The 24,900-nt window shown below is 52.8% G+C and overlaps 2 protein-coding genes across 10 annotated transcripts in view; one reads left to right on the top strand and one right to left on the bottom strand.

Annotated features, from left to right (window-relative positions):
* Window positions 1-2,785: 2,785 nt before the first annotated feature.
* On the top strand, window positions 2,786-24,375 carry DYNC2I2 (dynein 2 intermediate chain 2). The gene is made up of 9 exons (XM_028107821.2): window positions 2,786-2,971; window positions 14,893-15,141; window positions 20,931-21,040; window positions 21,496-21,653; window positions 22,217-22,326; window positions 22,829-22,996; window positions 23,194-23,426; window positions 23,671-23,828; window positions 24,004-24,375. The coding sequence occupies exons 1-9, from the start codon at window positions 2,786-2,788 to the stop codon at window positions 24,240-24,242; spliced, it is 1,611 nt and encodes a 536-aa protein (XP_027963622.1). The 3' UTR covers window positions 24,243-24,375.
* The window catches only part of SPTAN1 (spectrin alpha, non-erythrocytic 1), a 60,867-nt gene continuing 60,340 nt past the window's right edge, over window positions 24,374-24,900 (bottom strand). For all 9 annotated transcript variants that reach the window (XM_028107815.2, XM_028107817.2, XM_028107816.2 and 6 more), the window contains one exon: window positions 24,374-24,835. In XM_028107815.2, coding sequence (XP_027963616.1) covers window positions 24,710-24,835 — 126 coding nt within the window. In that variant the 3' untranslated portion in view covers window positions 24,374-24,709. The remainder of the gene's footprint in view (window positions 24,836-24,900) is intronic.

The following is a 24,900-nucleotide window of genomic DNA, read 5'->3' as shown; positions in this document are numbered from 1 at the left end:
CTCAGGTCATGATCCTGGAGTCCCTGGATCGAGTCCCTGGATCGAGTCCCGCAACGGGCTCCCTGCTCGGCAGGGAGTCTGCTTCTCCCTCTGACCTCCCCCATGTGCTTTCTCTCTCTCTCATTCTCTCTCTCTCAAAAATAAATAAATAACAAATCTTAAAAAAAAAAAAACAAATAAGCCATATAAAACTTGAATGCCACAAAGAGAAAAAAATGAAATTTAAATCACCCAGAGGCAACTGCTATCAATATTTGGATCTATACTCCTAGGTTTTGTTAGAAGTATATATTATAATGATATATATTGTATGATATATAATATCATAAAAACAGGATACACTGTGCATAAATTGAGTTTTATAAAAACTTTAATATGTGGGGCACCTGGGTGGCTCAGTCGTTGGGTATCTGCCTTTGGCTCAGGTTGTGATCACGGGGTCTTGGGTTAGAGCCTCGCATTAGGCTCCCTGCTCAGCAGGAGGCCTGCTTCTCCCTCTCCCGCTCCCCCACCCTGCTTGTGTTCCCTTTCTCACTGTCTCTCTTTCTGTCAAATAGATAAATAAAATCTTAAAAAAAAACCACTTTAATATGCTGCACATTTTGCCACATTTAAATATCTATATAACAACACTGTTAATGGCCACCTGAGATTCTATACCCTGTGTTAGAAATATTCAATTAAAGGCCTACTATACATTCTTTCTCAAATATTTTTTTATTTAAGATTTTATTTATTTATTTGAGAGAGAGAGAGTGAGTGAGAGAGAAAATGAGCAGGGGGAGCAGGAGAGGCGGAGAGAGAAGCAGGCTCCCCACCTGAGCTGAAGGCAGATGCTTAATTGACTGAGCTACCCAGGTGCCCCTCTTTCTCAAATATTTTGTGAGCACCTGTTGTGTGGCACCACTTTGCTTGAAAATTTAGGTTGACTGCAAGATCCTACTATTATCATAGTAATGTTATTATAAATGAGGTGCTAGTGACTTTCCTTGGGGCTCAACATTTGGGCAGATCTGTAACTGTTGACACAGGAAAAATTCCCGAAGTAGGATTTCTAGATTCAAGAGGAGACTTTAAGATTAAATTACCCTCCAATTAGGTTTTAAATGAAAAATTTTTTTAGAGATTTTATTTATTTAATTGACAGAGAGAGACAGAGACAGAGACAGAGGGAGAGGGAACACAAGCAGGGGGAGTGGGAGAGGGAGAAGCAGGCTCCCCGCCGAGCAGGGAGCCCGGCATCCTGGGATCACGACCTGAGCCGAAGGCAGACGCTTAACGATTGAGCCACCCAGGCGCCCCACCCTCCAATTAGGTTTTACCAATTTACACTCACACCTACTTCCTGTCTTTAACTGCTTGATAATGTCCATTACTTTGTCTACTTCCTTTTTTTTTTAAGATTTTATTGATTCATTTGAGACACAGAGATAACAGAGAGAGAGAGAGAGAGCATGATCAGGCAGAGAGAGAAGCAGGCTCCCCACGGAGCCAGGAGCGAGCCTCGATCCCAGGACCCTGGGATCACCACCTGAGCTGAAGGCAGACACCCAACCATCTGAGCCACCCAGGCGCCCTACTTTCTCTACTTCCTTCTTTCATTCTTATAGCCTCTGCAGGCCGGCTTTTGTTCCCCCTACTCCACTGAAATTATTCTCACTAAGGTCATCAGATATCATCCAGAGTGTCAGTTTCAGTGATTGATCTATTTTTGGGTCTTATCTACATTGACCTGTTTGGGCCATTTAATACCTCTGACCACTCTTCTCTTCCTGAAATATTTACCTTCCTTGGTCAAGTCAAGCGGGTCCAGTCTTAGTAGCTTCATTTGACAGCTAGGAAACCAAGGCCTGAAGAGGTACCCGGTCTATCAAAGAGGACATTTAATAAGTTCAACATACATACACCTCTGGGCTCTGCCTGACTCACGATCGACACTCAGTAAGTGGTAGTTATGTGGGCCTTTAATTTCGATTTAACAAGCATTTTTTCTATATTCGATCTCATTTGTGCCTTCCAATTATCCAACCAAACTCTACCTCCGCAGATGGATATATTTTTTAAATATTTTATTTATTTATTTATTTGAGAGAGCGAGAATGAGAGAGAGAGAGAGAGAGAGAGAGAGAGAGAGAGCGCGCGCACATGAGGGGGGAGGGTCAGAGGGAGAAGCAGACTCCCCGCTGAGCAGGGAGCCAGATGCGGGACTCGATCCCGGGACTCCAGGATCACGACCTGAGCCGAAGGCTGTCGCTTAACCAACTGAGCCACCCAGGCGCCCCGCAGATGGATATTTTAAATCATTATTTTATCACGGCAGAGACTGAGGATCAGAGGGCGAGCACATGGACTCGGGGTGGCCGCCAACTGCGAGCACCCAACTTCTCAGCGGGCTCTGCAACTCCCAGGCCCCACAACTCGTCAGCCCGCCACGATCGCAGCCTCCCGTCCTCGCAGCCTCCCGTCTTCGCCTCTGCGTCTGGCCGCTCAGCGCCATCTTTGAGCCTGGCACGGTGCTGTACTTCCGCCCTTCCCTCCCCTAACCCAGGAGTAGCCGCGCATGCCCAAGCGTGCCCCTACTGGGATGAAGTATCCAAAACTGGCCAGGCTTGTCTCCTACTGACCGAAAATAATAATTTATCTTGTTCTCTCACGTCTTGGAGGAGGCGGTCTGACCAATTCAAAAATGGTGGGGATAGCCTCACCTCCCCTGTCTTCCGCTTTGGAGGCGCAGGGGCGAAGGTCACGTCGGAGTGCGCAGGCGCGACAGGGCGGAGCTATCTCCATGGCAACCCGCGCGCAGCCCAGGCAGCTCGGCCGGGCGGGAAGTGCGGGAGCTGAGACGCTGGCGACAGGCGGGGCTGCGAGCGCCGAGGGGCCCGGGCGGCCTGGGCCGCTGCAGGACGAGACCCTGGGCGTGGCGTCTGTGCCCTCGCAGTGGAGGGGCGTCCAGGGCATCCGCCGGGAGACGGTGAGGGGCGATGCGGGCAGGAGGCGAGGGTCCGCGCGCGGTGTCCGGGCTAAGTTCTGGCGTGCCACCGGGTTATTTTTGTATTTTCACCCACAGACCGAACCCTTGCGGTATTCCGGTGCGTTTCCTCAGACTCTGAACAACGACATAAGGGGTTTTTCCTTAAGACTTCTGAAGATCCCGTGTTTTGAAGGATTTTATGTGAACCGCCGTTTTTAGGCATTTCCAACTACATTTTCTTTAAAAAAAGACGATTGCATTTCAAGGTCGAAATACGCCGGTTTTCTAGGAGCGTAATCAAAAGCACACGCAGAGAGGTTCTTTTGAGGAATTGAGGGGCAGGGCTCCTGGGCGCCAGGTCTTCTCCTCAGGGGTCTTTGCGCAGACTTTGAGGGCCTGCTGTGTGCCAAGAGCTCTTCCCTCCTGGAGCTGACGTGGGGCCGTTTGTAGGGCACAGCGAATAGGCAACCCATGTAATCAGTAAATTATGCTGTGTGTTCGTTAGGAGGTGAGTAGTGCCACCGAAGAAAGTAAAAGGAGGGTGAGGGATTGGAGGGACTGGGTTGGAGAGTGAGGGGGTAGGTGGGCCTCATTGAGAAGGTGACATTAGAGGAGTGGGAGTGTTAGCCAAGTGGATTCCTGAGGTAGAGCAGCCAGGCAGGGCAAACTGCAAGTGCAAAGGCCCTGGGGTTGGAGCAGATCTTGTGTGTTTGAGGAGGCAGCCGCGCTGGGGAGGAATGAGAGAAAGGGAAATGGTCCCAGTTGAAGTCAGAGTGGGTAAGCCGAGGCAGGTCAAGTAGGGTCTTGCAGATCACTGTAAGGATGTTGGCTTTTCCTCGGTGAAGATGGGGAGCATTGTAGGGTGCTGCACATTTACCAGAAGAGAAAACTTAGCTTGCCACGGGAGTGGCCAAACCTGCAGAGCTTAGGTCCTCACCAACACCAGTGAGCTTTCCGTGAAGTCTTACTCCTGAAGACGGGTTTCTTGCCTCAGGTCAACAGTCTGCACGCAGGTCTCAGGCCAGGATTTGATGTGGCTTCAAAGCACTCCGCACCTAACCGTGCTGCCTAGAAACATTGTAGTGCAAAGCCAAGTGGATATTTATAAATAAGTTAAATTTAAGTTAAATCTCTCCATCCTTATCACAGGTAAACATATAATTCACATTTACTGGCCTTTAAGAACACTTGAAATAACTCTTGTTTGCCGAAGACCCAGATTCTAGAAGACTTTAGGTTGGATACCACGATTCAGTCTTTTTTTCTTCTTAGAGAATGAAATGGAGGCAGGTACATTTTCTTTCTTTCTTTTTTTTTTTCATTTTCTTGTGACTATAGTTTTCACCTGTAGGATTCTTTTTTTTTTTTTTAAGATTTTATTTATTTGACAGAGAGAGACACAGTGAGAGAGGGAACACAAGCAGGGGGAAGTGGGAGAGGGAGAAGCAGACTTCCCGCCGAGCAGGGAGCCCGACGTGGGACTCGATCCCAGGACCATGGGATCATGACCTGAGACGAAGGCAGACGCTTAACGATTGAGCCACCCAGGCGCCCTTAACCTGTAGGATTCTAAGAACAAATTCAAACTCTTGAGGTTTAAGAGCTTTCATCTGTGAGGGTGATTTCCTTGGACTAGCATCTCCTGTCTTATTGAAGGAGATTTTTGATTAAGTTGTAAGAACGTTGCAGGGGTCGGAAGAAGGAGGTAAACTGCTTTTTCCAAATTAACTTTTTTCTCTTTATAGAAGTTAATGTGTCCAAAATGTAGAAAAAACCTGGCTGCACACACACAAAAAACGGAAATAAAAATCACCCAATTCCGGGGTGCCTGGGTGGCTCAGTGGTTGGGCGTCTGCCTTCGGCTCAGGTCATGATCTCAGGGTCCTGGGATCGAGCCCCACATCGGGCTCCCTGCTCCGCAGGAGACCTGCTTCTCCCTCTCCCACTTCCCCCTGCTTGTGTTCCCTCTCTCGCTATGTCTCTCTCTGTCAAATAAATAAAATCTTAAAAAAAAAAAAAAATCACCCAATTCCCCAGACATTTGGTTTGCACTTGTCACAACTGTGTTGTCTGTTTAAAAAAAAAAAAAAATGGAATCACACTACACAACATTTTGTAGACCGCAACAAATTTCCACGTTAAAAATTTTTTTTTTTTTTTGTGGGCGCCTGGCTGGCTCAGTTGGTTAAGCGACTGCCTTCGGCTCAGGTCATGATCCTGGAGTCCCGGAATCGAGTCCCGCATTGGGCTCCCTGCTCAGCGGGGAGTCTGCTTCTCCCTCTGACCCTCTTCCCTCTCGTGCTCTCTATCTCTCATTCTCTCTCGCTCAAACAAATAAAATCTTTAAAAAAAAAAAATAAAAAAATTTTTTTTTGTAATTTCATTTTATTTAACCATTCTCTTTTGGTGGGTTTTTAGGCAGTTTCCAATTTTTCTTTTATCAGTAAACCCCATGGTGAGGGTTTTAGCTAACTTTTACTTATTTACTTAAAAAATTTTTAAGCTAATTTTTAAATACACTTCCTTAATTTTTTTTTTTTAAGATTTTATTTATTTATTTGACAGAGAGACAGCGAGAGAGGGAACACAAGCAGCGGGAGTGGGAGAGGAAGAAGCAGGCTTCCCGCGGAGCAGGGAGCCCGATGCGGGGCTCGATCCCAGGACCCTGGGATCATGACCTGAGCCGAAGGCAGACGCTTAACCGACTGAGCCACCCAGGCGCCCCCTTAATTTTTTTTTTTAAAGTCTTTTTGGAAAAGTTGAACATTCGTCTCTGGTTGGCCCATGTAGTGGTGCAATATTTGAATGTACTTCCACGTTCCAGTGATGAATTTCTTTTCTCTTTAAAAAATTTATTATTTATTTTTTAATATCTTTTTTTAAAGATTTTATTTATTTATTAGAGAGAGAGAATGAGAGATAGAAAGCACGAGAGGGAAGAGGGTCAGAGGGAGAAGCAGACTCCCCGCTGAGCGGGGAGCCCGACATGGGACTCGATCCCGGGACTCCAGGATCATGACCTGAGCCGAAGGCAGTCGCCTAACCAACTGAGCCACCCAGGCGCCCTATTTATTTATTTTTAAAAGGTTTTATTTATTTATTTGACAGAGACACAGTGAGAGAGGGAACACAAGCAGGGGGAGTGGGAGAGGGAGAAGCAGGCTTCCCGCGGATCAGGGAGCCCGAGCGGGGCTCGATTCGGGTCATGACCTGAGCCCAAGGCAGACACTTAACGACTGAGCCACGCAGGCACCCCTAAAAAAATTTTTTTTTAAAGATTTATTTATTTTAGAGAGAGAGAGGGTGGGAAGGAGAGGGAGAGAGACTCTCTAGCAGACTCCCCACTGGGTGCGGGGCCTGACCCCATGACCCTGAGATTATGACCTGAGTGGAAACCAAGAGTCAGACACTGAACCGACTAAGGCACCCAAGTGCCCCTTTAAAAATTTTTTTTTTAAGATTGTATTTTTTAAGTAATCTCTACCCCCAATGTGGGGCTCGAACTCACAAGCCAGGTGCCCCTTTTTTTGTTTTAATATTAATGGTCTTTGGCCTGACTTCTTGTCATATTCCAATCTGTTCACAGAGGGATAATGTCTTGGACTTTGGTCTGAGACCGGGGTGCACACACTCTTTAGGGCTTTGGGCCAGTCACATGATCTCTTCTTCTGCGAAGTGGGTCCTTGTGAGAATACTTCCTGAGGGGTTAAATGAGATTGTGGGTAAGAAAGCAGTTTGAAAGCCTAGAGCTGCTCAGGTGGATGGTATGGGAGTGTCAGGCAGCCGTCTAGCTGCCTGAGATGGAGGGTATGTAATTATCCCTCTTTGCTCATCCGTTATTTCTCAAACTTGGCTGACACTGGAATGTCCTGGAGACTCTTGAAAAATATGGACGTCTGGGTCCTACATTCAGCGATTTCAGCTTAATTGGTATGTGGTGTGACGTGGGAATCTGATTTTATCAAAGCTTCCCAGGTCATTCATTATAATGGGTAGCAAAATTTGAGACCACCAATTGAAGGCATCCTCCTTTCCAACAGCATTACCTTTCTGAAGCCCGATTCTGATCCTAGGAAAATGTGGGGTGTGTTTTTTTCCTTTTTTAAAAAAATTGTGGTGGGGCACCTGGCTGGCTCAGTGGTAGAGCATGTGAGTCTTGATCTCAGGGTCGTGGGTTCGAGCTCCATGTTGGACATAGAGATTACTTAAAAATAAATAAAATTGTGGCAGGAGACATAAAATAGAAATTTTACTGTTTTTAAGTGTACAGATGAATGGTGTCAAGTACATTCACAAAGTGCCAACAAGCATCACTATCTAGTTCCAGAACTTTTTCATTCATGGGATGCATTTTGGACATTCAGGTCTGTCTTCCTTGGACTGTGAGCTCCCAGAGGGCAGGGGAGTGAGTCTTGTGTACTTTTGTACCTCCCAAAGGCACCCAGGAAACACTGGATTGAATAATTTTCCTGTGTGCTGTTATCCCACACAGGGTACATCTCTTCTCTCCTGCTTTGAATTAAATTAGCTGCCTACCTGCGGGCTCTTCCTCCTTCCCTGACTGGCTGCTGCTTTGACGCCCTGGTGGCTTCTGTAGCCTATGTCACCCCCTGCTGGAAGGTGTTTTGTTTTGTTTTTTTTTAACCTGGGGCCTGGCCTCTTAATGATTTTCAAGGAGAATTCAGTCTGTGGTTCTCTACCTTTGAGTTTGCTAGACAGTGTCGATACTAGATTTTTTTTTTTTCAAAGAGCATGAGAAGAGATGAAGAGGCTAAGACGACACCAAGATTAATTGTAGCTCCAAGGTGGTCTAGCACCTCGGCGGCTCCCAGCTTCTATGGAAATGTCTGCTGTTGCCCTCCGCACGTGGCTGGCTCCCGGCTTTCGTCATCCCTCGAATAGCTGTTTGTGGCTCTGATACGGTCAAGAGACGAGTTCATCTGAACAGGAGGTTGTGCCTTAATGTCGGTTCCAGGCTCAGTTACTCCACGCTCGTGGAGGTGTCCTGGGACTGTTGTCCATGCTGCATCACGAAGCCCGCTCAGCTCAACTTTGCACCCAAGACATTCCCGCCGCACCTTGTCTGCTCATTAGTGGTGAATTGCGCCTCACACCTGGGTCAAATCGAGGTGGGGCTCGCACGTGGGCTTTGCAGCGAGCGCGAGTCGCGCATGGAGAGCCGCTGACCTAGGCCGGGGGCCTCTCTGCTGCCGTCACACCTGCCTTCTCAGGTGTGCAGGACCCGATGGGGAAGGAGGTGGAAGAAGGGAGGCCTTGGGGTGACAGCAACCTGAGGAAAAGGAGACTCTGGGGAGGACGAGAGGAAGTGGCCTTGCTGGAGGTGATGAGGTGACAGAGACAAGCCACTCCCCCCACGCGTGCCCAGCAGCATCCCTCGGGTGGGCTCGACAGCATTCCCCACCCTCTGGGGATGAGCCATGTGCTACCTGACCCCAGGTGAAGCCCCAGCCCCCAGAGTAGCGGAGATGTTAGAAAGGGGAGGAACGTGAGCGCGGTCTGTACTGGGGCAGGGGGGGCGGGCGGGTAAAAGGTGATGCACCTCAGATGCCGTAGCCCTGGGAGGCACATAAACGGGTGGGGCCCACATGTGGGGTCTGAGTAACAGCCCCCCCCACACCTGCAGCGTCAGCATCACCGGGGGCCTGTTAGCGCAGTACACTCAGGAACACCTCCAGGAGGTGGCAGCTTGTGTTTTAGCAAGCTTCCAGGTGATTCTGGGGCCTGCCCATTGAGAATGCAGGTCTAGAATGGTCTTTGAGGTCCCTTTCCACCCTGGAGTCAGATGTGCTGGCTCAGGCTGGTTGGGAGGGTGAAGTGAGAGGTGGTATGCTTCTGGTATTTGCTGGTCGTGGTTACTACCCAGGGGAGTAATGGGGACTGGGCCTCTCACTGCACATCATCCCAGACCTTCAAACACACATTCTTTCTATGCTGATGTATTTCCTCGATTAGAGGACACACGTCCACCCCCAGCCTTTTTAACAGATCTTAAAATTCGGTGTGTCTCACAAATGAACTGTGTATTTAATACAGTTTCTCCCTGAAGAGCTACTCTTAAATAATTGGAAGGCTTTATAATCAATACATCCTAGAGTCAAGGAGATCTAGAATGTATATATTTTGTCTATCTTTTTTTTTTAAATAAAGATTTTATTTATTTGACCGAGAGACACAGCGAGAGAGGGAACACAAGCAGGGGGAGTGGGAGAGGGAGAAGCAGGCTTCCCGCCGAGCAGGGAGCCCGATGCGGGGCTCGATCCCAGGACCCTGGGACCATGACCTGAGCTGAAGGCAGACGCTTAGCGACTGAGCCACCCAGGTGCCCCAATATCTTTTTTTTTTTTCTTGAGAGGGAGAGAGAGAATCTTAAGCAACGTCCACGCCTGGCACAGAACTAGATGGGGGGCTTGATTTCACGACCCTGAGATTATGACCTGAGATGAAATCAAGCGTCAGATGCTTAACCAACTGAGCCACCCAGGCGCCCCATATCCATCTCTACATCCAGCGTGGGGCTTGAACTCATGACCCCAAGATCAAGAGTTGCGTGCTCTACTGACTGAGACAGCCAGGTGCCCCTAGAATGTGTATTTTTAACATGAAAGTGACTATTCTACTCATGACTTTCAAGTTGGCCTGCCCCATATTGATATCCCCTGGTGGATTTCTCTAGCTGGCCAGTTTCTGAACGACTGAGTCACACATCAGCACAGTTACACTGACACTGGTCAGTCTTTGACCCTTAAGGTAGGGCAGAGCCCAGGATTCTGTCAGCACACCTCTTTGGGCCTGGGGTGGGGGCCGGTCACTGGACCCAGTGGGGCCATTTCCTCTGTCATTATGAGTGTTCCTGAAATTGATCGGCCAGTCCTAGATGCCAGCCAGAGACCCCTTATTTCAGAAGTGAGGCCTTGAGGGGTGGCAGTCTGGGGGTCAGGGAGCCTTCCTAGGGTTCATTGTGATAGCAAGTGACAGAAACCGGCCAGGCACTTCTCTTCAGGATGCAGGGGTCTCCTGGGCCTCTGCATGGAGGTGCAGCTGGTCCTGAGGAATCCAGGAGGCTTTGGGGGCTGTCTGCCTCTCAGCTCTGCTGTGGCTATGCATCCCCTGAGGCCTGTCTCTGCTTGTCTCCTGGTCGCATTGTGGCAGTGGCTAAGTGTCGAGGCCCAGAGTTTCCAAGTTTCAGTTCCAGGCCTGTGCTGTTTAACTTGTGAAATCTTTGCCTTCGTCATGAGTTTCCCTGAGAGAGCTTGATTGGCCCAGCCTAGGTTAGTGTCTACTTCCTATCCAGTCAAAAGCTGCAGTCCTGGTGTTGGGGCCTGTTTTGTGGCTTGGGTAGGAGTCCTGACATTCTGGGTATCTGCAGGCTCTCTCTTGGGGCGGGAGAGCTGGCTCTCATCCTGGACTCTGCTCGCTGTCTCATTGCTTTCCTCTCCGCTGGAGGTCACCGGGGCTTCAGACTCCAGAGCATGGAGCCTGGTGATCTCGGTTTGGGAATTGTTTTGTGTGTGATTAAAGTCTGGCCCCAGCACCCCCCACTCCCCCCCCCACCCCGTTTCCCCTGCAGCACCTCTGCCTCCGAGGTGTGGGAGGCAGGCTGCAGACCAGCATCCCTAACACTCTCCTTCCTGGCCCTGCCGAGGCCTAGGAAGCAGGGATTCCATTCAGCCCTGACTTCTTCCCTGACATCTCAGATGGGAGCCTCAGCCCAGCCACACACTGCCTGGCACGGAAGGCACCAATGTATATGAGGTGGCCTTGAGCAATGGTGGTCCCTTCCCTTCTGGAGGTTTGGGGCTCCATCCCCAGACGATATGGGCCGGGTCAAGGTCAGACCCGATACTTGGATCTTGAACCATGGGAACCTACTTCGGTGTCCCAGAGGGAAAAGAGTAATGGTGGTTTCCTGCCAATTCACAGGAAAAAAAAGTTGCGGGTGCAGTATCTTTTTTTTTTTTTAAGATTTTATTTATTTATTTGCCAGAGAGAGAGAGAGAGGGAGAGTACAAGCAGGGGGAGTGGCAGGCAGAGGGAGAAGCAGGCTCCTTGATGTGGGACTCGATCCCAGGACCCTGAGATCATGACCTGAGCCAAAGGCAGATGCTTAACCATCTGAGGCACCCAGTTGCCCCTAGTATCATTGGTTTTAAGTTTTTTTCTCCCTAAATTTTCCCTAGTGTTTTGACATTTGTTGTTTGCCTGAATAAACAAGCAGCAAACAAATATTAGTAGAGATAGCTGGAAAGGTGACAGCTCACTGCCTCTTGTGGACATTTTTGTTTTACATTAAGACACTGGGTTAACATTCTTTTTAAAGATTTTATTTATTAGAGAGAGAGAATGAGAGATAGAGAGCACGAGAGGGAAGAGGGTCAGAGGGAGAAGCAGACTCCCTGCTGAGCAGGGAGCCCAGTGTGGGGCTCTATCCGGGACTCCAGGATCATGACCTGAGCCGAAGGCAGTCGCTTAACCAACTGAGCCACCCAGGCGCCCAGGGTTAACATTCTTTTAGAAACATATTTCTGCGGGGCGCCTGGGTGGCTCAGTCGTTAAGCGTCTGCCTTCGGCTCAGGTCATGATCCCAGGGTCCTGGGATCGGGTCCCGCATCGGGGTCCCCACTCGGCGGGCTCCTCCCTCTCCCTCTCCCCCTGCTTGTGTTCCCTCTCTCGCTGTGTCTCTCTCTGTCAAATAAATAAATAAAATCTTTAAAAAAAAAAAAACATTTTTCTGCGTTCATCGGATGTGATCAATGGCCAGGTACGTTGGACTGTTTGGGTGAGAACACCATTGACTTAGACACAGTTTGGTGTCACAGGTCCGACTACCTGGATTCAGGCTCCACTGCGATCACTTCTGTGCTGTGTGACCTTGGGTGAGTTACTTCTCTGTGCCTCGGTTGCCAAGAGTAGTAATGCAAAGGTAGGATTTTCTTCATAGGGTGGTTGTGAGCATGAATAAGATACGGGTAGTGCTTTGGGGACAGTGCCTGAGTGAGCACTTAGTGACCGACACTCTTACCATCATCGTGGCTTCAGGAACTTCGATGATTTTCACCCACCATCTCTTGGCCTGTATACTTTTTTTTTTTTTAAGAGTTTATTAATTTATTTGACAGAGACACAGAGAAGGACCACAAGCAGGGGGAGGGGGAGAGGGAGAAGCAGGCTTCCCGCCGAGCAGGGAGCCCGATGCGGGGCTCGATTCCAGGACCCTGGGATCACGACCCGAGCCAAAGGCAGACGCCCAACGACTGAGCCCCCGAGGCGCCCCAGCCTGTATACTTTCTGATCCCCGTGCCCATCCATGAATTCCTCTGTGTGCACACTCCACTGGTATTGGGGGACTCCTCCAGTGCCGTGGCTTCAGGTCACATCTCTGCTGGATGCTCTCCAGAGCCTCGTGCCTTTTGACCGCTTTCGGGACTCCTTGACGCCTCCATGTGGATGGTGGGGAGGCATCTCAGTCTGGAGGAGGCTCAACAGAACTACTTCTGTGTTCTCTTCTCCCAGAATCTGCCATCACATCCACTGGTTGTCACACCTGCGCTCTGCTCCTCACTTCTCCCTGAGCAGCCAGACAGGCATGGCCTTGCTTACGGCCACCCTGGGGCTCACACACAGAGAGAAAGTCCCGCTCGTCCTGGCTCTCAGACAGCTCCTGGCTTTGCCCTTGCTTGTGTGCCACCTTCCTCATCCTCTGCGGCCGGGCGCGCTGCCTGCTGTCCAGTCTCTGAGCGTGGGGCCTTTTCTACCGGCAGGTTTTGCTCTCGCCTCCCTGCCGCCCCCCCCATCCCTGTCCAGGCCCCTCTCCTGTAGCTCTCTGCTTGTTCTTCACACCTCAGCTCAAGTGCCATTTCCCCAGAGGCCTCCCCAGCTGTTCTCTTCTCTCCCACACCTCTGCTGCTCTTAGCACATAGGTAGTCAATGGGTTTTCTTGTTTGTGTAGCCCCAACCCTGTGGAAGCTCCTTAGGCACAGGAATCTTGCACATTTTGTTTTCTCCTGTATCTGTAGTACCCAGACAGTGCCTGGCAAGTGGATGCTCAGTAAATAATGTGTGTGTAGCATAATGGAGATGTATATAAATAACATGTGGTATGTATAATATGTGTTACGTCAGTATACGCGTGTACATGACAGGTGGTGGGTGTGACGCGTGTTACGTCAGCACACGCATGTACGTGAGAGGTGGGTGTGACGCGTGTTACGTCAGCACGCGTGTACGTGAGAGGTGGGTGTGACGCGTGTTACGTCAGCACGCGTGTACGTGAGAGGTGGGTGTGACGCGTGTTACGTCAGCACACGCGTGTACGTGAGAGGTGGGTGTGACGCGTGTTACGTCAGCACGCGTGTACGTGAGAGGTGGGTGTGACGCGTGTTACGTCAGCACACGCGTGTACGTGAGAGGTGGGTGTGACGCGTGTTACGTCAGCACGCGTGTACGTGAGAGGTGGGTGTGACGCGTGTTACGTCAGCACGCGTGTACGTGAGAGGTGGGTGTGACGCGTGTTACGTCAGCACACGCGTGTACGTGAGAGGTGGGTGTGACGCGTTACGTCAGCACACGCGTGTACGTGAGAGGTGGGTGTGACGCGTGTTACGTCAGCACACGCGTGTACGTGAGAGGTGGGTGTGACGCGTGTTACGTCAGCACGCGTGTACGTGAGAGGTGGGTGTGACGCGTGTTACGTCAGCACACGCGTGTACGTGAGAGGTGGGTGTGACGCGTGTTACGTCAGCACGCACGTGTACGTGAGAGGTGGGTGTGACGCGTGTTACGTCAGCACGCGGGTACATAACATCGTGTCACAGATATATATATACACACTATAACTATATCTATATCTATATAGTATGAATGAGCTTGTGCCGTGCGCCAAATACCATGCAAAGTGCTGGGGATATAAAGAAAGATCAGACAGGGTTCTGAAGCTGCAGGAACTCACAGTTTAATGGGAGGTAGGTAAGCAAGGAGCATTTTGTGGAATGTGAAGGGGAACAGGGGGGATAGTATTTCCTGTTCTAGCAAGAGCTGCCCCTGTGGGGGGCCAGCTCCCTTCCCTCAGGCTTACTAGTGCTGGCCTGGTGCCCAGTGCTGTCCCCCCCAAGCCTGAGTAGGGGGCACAGGGGTCTGGGCCTTGTCATTGCCCTGTGAGTTCAGGTTCCTGGTGAGGGGCCGTGTGAGCAGGGCCGCTTGTAAGACGCTGTGTGGTAGAGGGCCCCTCACCTGGTAAACGGTGAGTCATGTCCGTATAAGAAAGAGGCTGATCTATTGTGTGTCCCTGTGCCCAGCTAAACAGGGGTCAAGGGATTGGAGGCAAATGGCAGGGTGGAGAAAAGGGGCAGCTGGGGAGAAGCCTGCCTTCTACCAACTAGCTCATCACAGACACACTTGCTTCCTTTGATCATGGGGGCAGTTTGGAAGGTGCCTGCCAAGGCGGGCAGATGCTGTGGGGCATTCTGCTGGGGCTAGGTTTGAGGTGTTTCCATGTGCTGGCTTTGGTGACCACCACTGGCTTTAATATGACATGATTCTTATTATTGTCAGTATCTTCAAAAGGGCACTCCTAAAAAAAAAAAAAAAATTTCCTGCATCCCCTCCAAATAGTGTCATAATGTCACCAAAAGTCCTGGGTCGGGCTCTTATTGGGGCATGTTGGCTGCCCCTGGACCTCTCACTGTGACCCAGGGCGCATAGGAAGGTTGAGGGGTCATCTCCACCCATGGCACATGGATCGGGCTTGTGCTTTGGAAGATGGGCCGGTTACAGGAGGAAAGGGACAGACTGGGGCAGCTAGGGTGACGGGAGGCCCAGAGGCCTGAGGGTAAGTGGCAGCATGGGAGGGGAGTGCGCAGGCAGGTGAGGCTGGGTGGTGACCGCTGGGTTGTGATCTTCTGCAGAAAAGTTGCCAGACAGCAAGCATTGCCACCGCTGAGAAGGCTGCCCAGACCCGGAAGCATGTGGATGCCGAGGTGCAGACGGAGGCCCCAGTGCCGGTCAGCGCGCCGTCCGTGTCCTCACACGATGACCCCCGGCTCGCAGCCTTTCTTCGGAGGGTGGAGGCCATGGTTATTCGAGAGCTGAACAAGAACTGGCAGAGTCACGCTTTTGATGGCTTCGAGGTGAACTGGACCGAGCAGCAGCCGACGGTAGGGAACGGGCCCGTACGGCCTGGGACGCCCCCCTCCTCTGCCACAGCTTGAGCCTTGGCCCCGTTTTCAGTCCTTCCTTTACACTGCCCAGATGCTGATAATAGCGATAATAGTAACAGCATTCAAGAGCTCCAATGGTCTGCCAGGTGTATAGTTTTTTTTTATTTTAAAGATTTTATTTATTTGACAGAGACACAGCGAGAGAGGGAACACAAGCAGGGGGAGTGGGAGAGGGAGAAGCAGGCTTCCCGTGGAGCAGGGAGCCCGATGCGGGGCTCGATCCCAGGACCCCGGGATCACGACCTGAGCTGAAGGCAGATGCTTAACAACTGAGCCATTGAGGCGCCCCTGCCAGGTGTATAGTTTTATAAGAGTAAATTATCGAGGGGAATATCCATTTACAGCTGGGAAGTACTGGGAGGTACAGGTGGGAGACTCCGAGCTGAAGTGACTTTTCCAGGATCACACAGAGCTAGTCAGCAGTAGAGGCAAGGTTTGAACCTGGGGAGTCGGACTCTGGACCGAATTCTCTCCACTGCTGACTGTGTCTCCCCAGGCAGCACACGGTGAGGATTCTCTGTGCCATCTCATTCGGCATGACTTCATGAGGCAGCACTAGGATGATTGCCATTTTATACAGGAGGCCCAGAGAGGCTAAGTGACTTGTCCACGGTCACACAGCTGTCACGGGCCAAGCTGGGATGTGAGCCCGGTTTGGTTTCACTACCACGCTCTAGTGACTTCAGTGTCGCCAAGGCTCAGTTCAGAGCTGTCACCCTGTATATTCAGGTGTCCAGCTACACAGACAACCCAGGCTTTGAGATGAGGGAGCCTCTGAATGAATGGGGGACTCTTGGTTTGGCTCCATGCTGGACCTCAGCCTCCGCTGTGGACAGACTGCTGGCTCAGTGCTGCATGCCTTCAACCGACCGACTGACCGCAGAGCCTTGGAGTTCTGGGCCAAACTTCTTTTTTTAATATATGGTTTTAAATTTTTTATTTATTTGAGAGAGAGAACACAAGAGGGGGTAGTGGTCAGAGGGAGGAGCAGACTCCCTGCTGAGCAGGGAGCCCGATGCGGGACTCGATCCCGGGACTCTGGGATCATGACCTGAGCTGAAGGCAGTTGCTTAACCAACTGAGCCACCCAGGCGCCTTTGGCCAAACTTTTTTTCATATATTCTTTCTTCCTCGGGAAACAGATGAGTAACTATGTAGTCAGAAGCCCTGCTCTAGCCCCTCTTCCTCCTCCTCTGCCTGCTTCCCACCAAGTCACTGGAAGGCATGCGAGAGTCGATTGGTTTGAGGGAAATCCTCAAAATCACTCTGAAGAGCAGTTGCCGAGGCCACACCGCGTGGGCAGGCCCCAAATGTTTGTAAAGCCGCGCACAGGAAGGGCTTGGCGAACAGTAAGAGCTCAGCGCGTTCTTCTCTCCTTGCCATTGCCGATCCCCCACCGCCTCCATTTTACAGTTGCATTTAGAGAGGTTAAGCTTTTGTTCTTTATTAGTAGTGCTTTCCCCCATTTCTATGGAATAATTTGGTCCAAGTGTGTATTACTCTCTCTCCCTTTACGAAATATCTGTTTTCTGACTACAGAAACAATACGTGTTCATTATAACAAATCTGGGCATTACAGAAACACAGGGCGTACACTGTGTAGACAGGGGGAGGGAAAACCTGTTCCTGGGCCTTTAGCTCCTCCCTGTGCTACACTCACACACAGCATTGTTACTAGTGTTGTCATAAAGAACATTTTTTTTTTTTTAAAGATTTTATTTATTTATTTGACAGAGGGAGACACAGTGAGAGAGGGAACACAAGCAGGGGGAGTGGGAGAGGGAGAAGCAGGCTTCCTGCCGAGCAGGGAGCCCGATGCGGGGCTCGATCCCAGGACCCTGGGATCATGACCTGAGCCGAAGGCAGATGCCCAATGACTGAGCCACCCAGGAGCCCCAACATTTTTTTTTTTTAAGGATCTTATTTACTACTTATCTGACAGAGCACAAGCAGGGGGAGTGGCAGAGGGAGAGAGGGAGAAGCAGACTCCCCACTGAGGAGGGAGCCCGATGCGGGGCTCGATCCTGGGACCCTGGGATCATGACCTGAGCTGAAGGCAGACGCTTAACTGACTGAGTCACCCAGGTGCGCTCCCCCCAACCCCGAACATTTTAAACAAAAAATGGAAAGCACCGTACATTTTCTTTATGACTTTTCTCACTTTGCTAGAGCTTTCCATGTCAGTTCCTATAAAGGTGCCCCAGGCTGTGTCCCACCGCACAGACATGCCATCCTTTATCTGAGTCCCCTGTGGGACTCAGGTCTCCTCCGGAAATGAGTGCACAGGCGGGGGATTGGGCCGCACGCTCTTCGCGTCCCGAAGGCCGCGTCTTAGCGGTTCCCAGAAGGCCGGGCAGAGAACTTTCCGAGTTTGCTGTTATGTTAACAGTGTCAGCAAATCTCTCTCTGCCTCAGTTCTTCTTTTGCATCAGTTTTTTGTTGATTTCCTCATAGTGGAATTATTATTTTGGCTGATGTGGAGTTTTTCTGTCTCTCCTGCCGTCAAGGTGTTGGCCTTGACATTTCATCGCTATCCTTGGCACTGCTGTAGCAGCTCCGGAAAGGCTGGGATGCTGCTCTCAGAGAGAAACCCTGATTTCAGATTTCCAAAAACAATGTGACAACCTTGGGGAACACTTAGAAATCGGAGATAAGAGACAGGGGCTCCCACCGGAACTTCTGATCTCCTCGCTCTGTTGTTTCCTTCCTCTGGTTTTGCACATGTGTGTGGACAGCTGTGCATCACTGTGACCGATGTCCGGGTCTTCTCTGGTCGGGAGCAAAGCCCATTCTGTGCTGTCAGGTGGCTACAGAGACTTCACGCTTGTCCTTTTAAAACCACCGAATGGGGGCGCCCTGGGTGGCTCAGATGGTTAAGCATCTGCCTTCGGCTCAGGTCATGATCCCAGGGTCCTGGGATCGAGTCCCGCATGGGGCTCCCTGCTCCGTGGGAAGCCTGCCTCTCCCTCTGCCTCTATCTCTCTGTCTCTCATGAATAAGTAAATAAAATCTTTAAAAAAATAAAATAAAACCACCGAATGTTTCATCCACACACTGTATTTTTTGTGCCAGGTCTGTCAAGGTGTGTTCTCCCTGCAGGTCTGTTCACCCTTTGTGCTGTTCTGGGCCCGCCATGGTGTGGAGACGGTGTGGAGCTGCCCCGTCGTCCCCAGCTTCTCCCACTTTGCAGTTTGTAGTCTCATCTTCAGATTTTCAATCGTACTGGTTGCTGCAGTTATGACAATTAATATATATGGTTTATTTCTAAATGTAAACTTCGGTTGAATGTGACATAAAAACATGCACAAACTGCCACTTCAGGCCTGTGGCTTTTCGAAGTGAAAACACTCATGGAACCAGAACCCAGATCAGGAAACCGAATGTGGTGAGACCCCAGAGGTTTCCTTGAGTTCCCTCCACCTCCTACCCCACTGTATAGCTTTTCTTTTCTTCTTCTTCTTCTTCTTTTTTTTTAGTTTATTTATTTTTAAGTAATCTCTACACCCAACATGGGGCTTGAACTTATGAGCCTGAAATTAAGAGTTGCATGCTCTGCTGTCTGAGCCAGCCAGGCGCCCCTATACGTTTTGGTTTTAAATAACAGATTTATCGAAATACCATTCACATCCCATATAATTCACCCATTTAAAGTGTACAGTTCAAGGGCACCTGGGTGGCTCAGATGGTTAAGCCTCTGCCTTTGGCTTAGGTCGTGATCTTGGGGTCCTGGGATCGGGCTCCATGTCAGGATCCCTGCTCATTGGGGAATCTGCTTCTCCTTCTCCCTCTGCCCCTCCCCCTCGCTCGTGCACTCTCTCTCAAATACAAATAAAAAATACTAAAAAAAAAAGTGTGTAGGGGCGCCTGGGTGGCTCATTCTGTTAAGCGTCTGCCTTCGGCTCAGGTCGTGATCCCAGGGTCCTGGGATCGAGCCCTTCATCAGGCTCCCTGCTTCTCCCTCTGCTTCTGCTCCTTGCCCTGCTTGTGTTCTCTCTGTCAAATAAATAGATAAAAATCTTAAAATGTATAGTTCAATAAGTTTTTATGTTCCCGGAGTTGTACGACACTGGCACAATTTGAGAACATTTTCATTACCCCCACAAGAAACCCCATGCCCACCAGCAGTCACTCTTCATTTCCCCCCCGGTCCCGGGCAGCTACTCTTCTTTCTGTTTCTCTGCGTCGTCTCTTGTGGACATTTCACATAGATGGAATCCTCTATGGAGGGGTCTCGGTGACTGGCTTCTTCCATGTGGCCGAATGTCCGCGAGGCCGGCTATGGCACATGCCATCACTGTTTTCCTTCCTGTGGCTCAGCAGTCCTTCCCGCACTGGAGGGATCAGCTAGTGGGCATCTTGGCTGTTAGGAATAATGCTGTGAATATCTCTGTACAAGTTTTTGGATAAACATGTGTTTTCAGTTCTCTGGGTGTGGACCTAGGAGTGGAATTGCTGGGTCATAGGGTGCCTCTGTTTGACCTTTGGAAGAACCACCAGATTGTTTCCCCATGGCGGCCGTGCCATTCTGCGCTCTTGCCAGTGGCGTGTGAGGGTTCCCACCATACGGCTTTTTACATGTTTTAGGTTCTTTCCATTGGATAGTTTCTTTCTATGGGGTCGTGGGGAGGTCAGGGGGTATGCAGCTTTTCACAGGAGTTTTGATCTGTGCTGCAAATCCTGTCCCAGAAACCTTGGGCTGATCGCTCATGGTGGCCTGCACGGCCAGCATTCTCATGTGCTGCGCCAGCCTGCTCTGGGTTGAGAAGATGCCAGGCCTTTACCTGTAAAGCCCTGTGGCACTGAGCATAGTCACATTGTACAGCTATCAACTGCCATCCAGTTCCAGAAGCCAAAGCTTTTTTTTTTTTTTTTCCTGAGGTGGGGTGAGGGGCAGAGGGAGAGGGAGAATCTTAAGCAGGCTCCACTCAGTGCAGAGCCTGACACGAGGCTCAGTCTCACAAGCCTGAGATCATGACCTGAGCCAAAACCAAGAGTTGGACACTTAACCGACTATGCCACTCAGGCGCCCCAGAAGCCAAAACTTTTGAAATGATGTGTAGAACTGGGTCTAACTCTGATCCAGAACCTCCATCTGTCTCAGTTTGGGAGATCCTTTCTTCTGTTTTTTTTTTTTTTTTTTAAAGATTTTATTTATTTATTTGACAGAGACACAGCAAGAGCAGGAACACAAGCAGGGGGAGTGGGAGAGGGAGAAGCAGGCTTCCCGCCGAGCAGGGAGCCCGATGCGGGACTCGATCTCGGGACCCCGGGATCATGACCTGAGCAGAAAGCAGACGCTTAACGACTGAGCCACCCAGGCGCCCCTGTTTTTGTTTTTGTTTTTTTTTAAAGATTTTATTTATTTGACAGAGAGAGACCCAGCGAGAGAGGGAACACAAGCAGGGGGAGTGGGAGAGGGAGAAGCAGGCTTCCCGCTGAGCAGGGGGCCGGATGCGGGGCTCGATCCCGGGACCCTGGGATCATGACCTGAGCCGAAGGCAGACTCTTAACAACTGAGCCACCCAGGTGCCCCTCTTCTGGGTTTTTTGGAAGTATCCTCTGAGGAGTGGTGTTTGGATGAAGCCTCCACGTTTCCCTCCAGGACCTGGCAGTGGACCTGGATGGCTTGGGAGGTCCAAGCCTTTGTGTGGTTTTGTTTAGGTGGCTATAAGGTCACTTGTTGGGTGGCTCTGGGCTAAGGGTTGGGGATGGTCTGTCTCTTGCAGGTGACCTGTCTGCACACCCTGGGCTACCCCCCAGCCCAAGGGCAGGGTCTGCATGTGACCAGTGTCTCCTGGAACACCACTGGGTCTGTGGTGGCCTGTGCCTATGGCCGGTGAGTGGCAGCCAAGTGGCTGCAGGGCACTGGGAGGCCCTCAGACCCTGGTCTAAGCCTCTTTTTCCCTGTGTGGTGCAGGGTTGGCTTGGAGCTTGGCTATTCTGGGAGTCTTTTCATTCTCAAGGCTGCCTGGGCACCAGGTTGGCTGGAAAGAGCAGAGGAGGGAGGGCTGAGAGCACAGGAGTCCCGGTGCCCACCTGTCCGCACAGGGCAGTGAGCCTGGGCCTGCTGCCTCTGCTCCACGAGCTGTCTGCTGCGGCCACGGTTCCCCTCCCTGCCATCGTGTGGACCCTTCGTTGGTTCCGGGAGCCCTTTTCTAGAGGTCACGTCCTCGGGGTGCCATGGAGACACCCGTGCCACTTCAGTACCCAGGACCGTCTGGGTGTGACGGGGAAGCGGTGGGTCAGGTGATAGGAACAAGGTGAGGAGGACCCAGCCTCGTCCCTGTGCAGGCTGGACGACGGGGACTGGAGCACACTCAAGTCCTTCGTGTGTGCCTGGAACCTGGACAGGCGAGGCTTGAAGCCCTGGCAGCCGTCGGCGGTGGTGGAGGTGCCCAGCGCCGTCATGAGCCTGGCTTTCCACCCCACGCAGCCATCCCACGTTGCAGGTGAGTCTTCAGCCTGCCTCGCGTCTGCCTCCCCCCACCCTGCAGAGGGCGGCCGGAGGTGAGCTGTCCACTGGGCCCTCAGCCCCCGGGGCACAGCCGGGGCAGGTCTGCTGCGAGGGAGAAGAGACTGGGTGGCCCTGATCCCTGGGCTCAGGTGAGGATGCCGAGGATGCCCGGTATGGAGCTTGGAGGAGGAGGAAGCGGGTCTTCGCTGAGTCTTGTCCGGGTGTGGGCCATGGAAGGGCACGGCCTGGTCAGGACCAGAGGAGGGTGACGAGGGCACCCGTGGGGAGCTGTCAGCGGTGATAGGAGCCCCGTGTGTTGGGAAAGGGGGTTGTGCTGGGGGGAGTGGCAGGGCGCCGGGCTGTGGAGATCAGCCAGGCAGCGGGAGAAGCTTCCTGGGGTGTGGGGGTTGCGCAGAGGGCGAGGACTTTGACTCCGCCAGGTGGTTTTGGGGAAGTGGCTCCACATTCTGGCTCCGTGGGTGCAAAGGGCTGGTACTTGGCCAGGAAGCCAGGGTGCTGGGTGAGTCGGCTCCTGCCCGGGCCCGCTTGGTCCTACAGGTGGGCTGTACAGTGGCGAGGTGCTCGTGTGGGACATGAGCCATCCCGAGGACCCGCTGCTCTGGCGAACGGGCCTGACAGACGACACACACACAGACCCCGTGTACCAGGTCAGAGCAGTGGGCTGTTGGTTGGGTCGGGGAGTCACTGTCCCCTTCTGCCTGAGCGGGGCTGGGCTGGGCTGTCACAGGCCTGCTCCTGGAGACCAAGCAGGAGAGAGGGCGCCCACTCGGCCTAGCCATGGCAGAAGGTCGCCAGGGAGTTGGCAGTTGGACAGCTGCCTTCAGCGTTCTCAGAGCTCCCAGGGCATGAGTCACCTCCCGCCCCCGGCAGGAGCCCCCCCCAGCTGCCCCACCCCCCACCCCCCCAAGCTGCCACAAGAGGCTCCCAGCTGTTCTGGCCTGCCCGGGCTCAGGGACGGAGCTCAGAACCCTTGGCACTGCCCCCTGGTGTGTGAGGTGGCTCTGGGCCTCCCCCAGAATTCTCCCTCTCGCTTTCCTAGAAGGGGTGGAGGGAGGACGGAGGGTGACTGTTGGTCTTGCTGGGAGGTGGAGGCAGTCTGGGGAGCGAGCAGTGCTTCCCTGACCTTGGTCCCGCATCCTGGTGCCCCAGGTGGTTTGGCTGCCCGAGCCCCGGCACGGCCACCGATTCCAGGTGCTGAGCGTGGCCACGGACGGGAGGGTGCTGCTCTGGCAGGGCGTCGGCGCGGGCCGGCTGCAGCTGACGGAGGGCTTCGCCCTGGTCGTGCAGCAGCTCCCGAGGAACAGCAAGCTGAAGAAGGTACTTGGGGCCCCCGTAGGACCTCCATGAGGAGCCCTGGGTGGGAGGGGGCAGGCGGCACGGGCACCCGTGCTACCAGCGGAGGACCTGCCACTTGACCTCCTTGGGCCACGGCGCCCACTTGAAGGACCAGGCTCCTTTGGGACACTGTGGGACCAGATTCCCTTGGCTCTGCCCCGCCGTTCATCTCTCCACAGCCTCCCCGGGGAGAGACCGCGGTGGGTGCCACGGCGGTGGCCTTCTCCAGCTTTGACCCCAGCCTTTTTGTTCTGGGCACGGAAGGCGGCTTCCCACTCCAGTGCTCGCTGGCAGCGGAAGAGGCCGCCCTCACCCGGACGCCTAGCTCTGTGCCCCTGCGGGCCCCAGCACAGCTGACCTTCTCTCCCCACGGCGGCCCCATCTACTCCGTGAGCTGTTCCCCCTTCCACAGGTAGAGAAGGCCCCAGCGCCCCGGCACAGAGAGGGCGAGGGGGTCCCACAGAACCGCGGGAAGGGCCTGTTGTCTGTCGTGGGCCCAGGTCTTCCCCCACGGGAGCCCTTGTGCCCAGAGCGCTGGGGGTTGGGTCCAGGGCATCGGCCCCTCGCTCCCTAAGGGGATCCCTGGTTTGGGGGGGGCGTCCAGGAAGGCCCAGTGGGCCAGGACACCCAGCACTGCCTCCCTGCATCCTGTCTAGGCATCTCTTCCTGAGCGCGGGGACCGACGGCCACATCCACCTGTACTCCCTGTTGCAGGCCCAGCCCCTGGCCTCCCTGCGGCTGTCCCACAAGTACCTGTTTGCTGTGCGCTGGTCCCCAGTGCGCCCCTCGGTGTTTGCAGCCGCTTCGGGGGAAGGTAGGAGGAGGGACAGCAGCCCCCCACTCGCCCACGCCGCACGGGCGCGGCACAGAGCTGGGCCTCGGAGCTGGGGAGACAGCGCGTGGCGGGAGGGGTGCCGCTCCAGGCGGTGGCCTTGTTTTGTGCCGTGGCCTGTCCAGGCTCTTGCCCCCACGAGTCTCTCCCCCTGCAGGTGACGTGCAGCTGTTTGATCTCCAGAAAAGCTCCCAGAAACCCACAGTTTCAATCAAGCAGACCCAGGATGCAAGCCCAGTCTACTGTCTGGAATTTAATCGGCAGCAGACTCAGCTCCTGGCTGCTGGTGACGCCAAGGGCACAGTAAAGGTGTGGCAGCTGAGCACCGAGTTCACGGAACAAGGGCCCCGGGAGTCCGAGGACTTGGCACGGCTGGCAGCCGAGGTGGCCACCTGAGGACAGGGAAGCGCCAGCGGGGCTCTGTGGGTGGGGGCGGAATGTCCCCAAGTCTGGGGCAGGCGGGGTGAGGCCACACCTGTGCCGAGCTGTGGCTCTCTCATGGAAGCTGAATGAACGCAACACAAGCGTCTGGGGGAGTGTCATTTATTTGTCTTTTACATGAAAACAAAATGAAGTGGGGAGAACAGGAAAGGAGCAGCCAGCTGCTTCGATTTCTCGAGCCGGAATGGGGCCGCTGGCTTCACAACAGGAATCCAGGTCCCCACAGCAACAGGGCGGGTGCCACTGGACCGGGAGCGGCTTAGTGAAGCATCCTTTCTACTAAAGTCTTATCCCCAAGCCAAGCGGACACAAGCTTACAGTGGAGAGTGACACTGGAGTACGTGGGCACACAGAGGAGGTGACATGCAGCAAGGCGACAGCAGGGCAAGCAGCGTGGGCCAGGCAAGGCAGGGGGGGCGGGATCAGTTCACGAAGAGCGAGCGGGTGAACTCCACGTAGTCGAAGGCGGTGGGGAGTTCGCGGCCCTTGCCGTCCACGTAGGGCTTCATGTGGGAGACGCAGTAGTCAGCTTGTTCCCGAGTCAGGTTCTGGAGGGAAGAGGCCAGCTGTCAGCCCAGCCCCGCTGTCCCCAGGGGTGGGGGGTGGGGCAGAG

This window comes from Eumetopias jubatus, unplaced genomic scaffold (genome assembly GCF_037043125.1).
Source record: "Eumetopias jubatus isolate StellerSeaLion01/CBP00866 unplaced genomic scaffold, mEumJub1_p1.0 scaffold_15, whole genome shotgun sequence".
Classification (NCBI taxonomy): domain Eukaryota; kingdom Metazoa; phylum Chordata; class Mammalia; order Carnivora; family Otariidae; genus Eumetopias; species Eumetopias jubatus.
The sequence above is the reverse complement of the archived record's forward strand: the minus strand, read 5'-3'. Positions and strand labels throughout refer to the sequence as shown.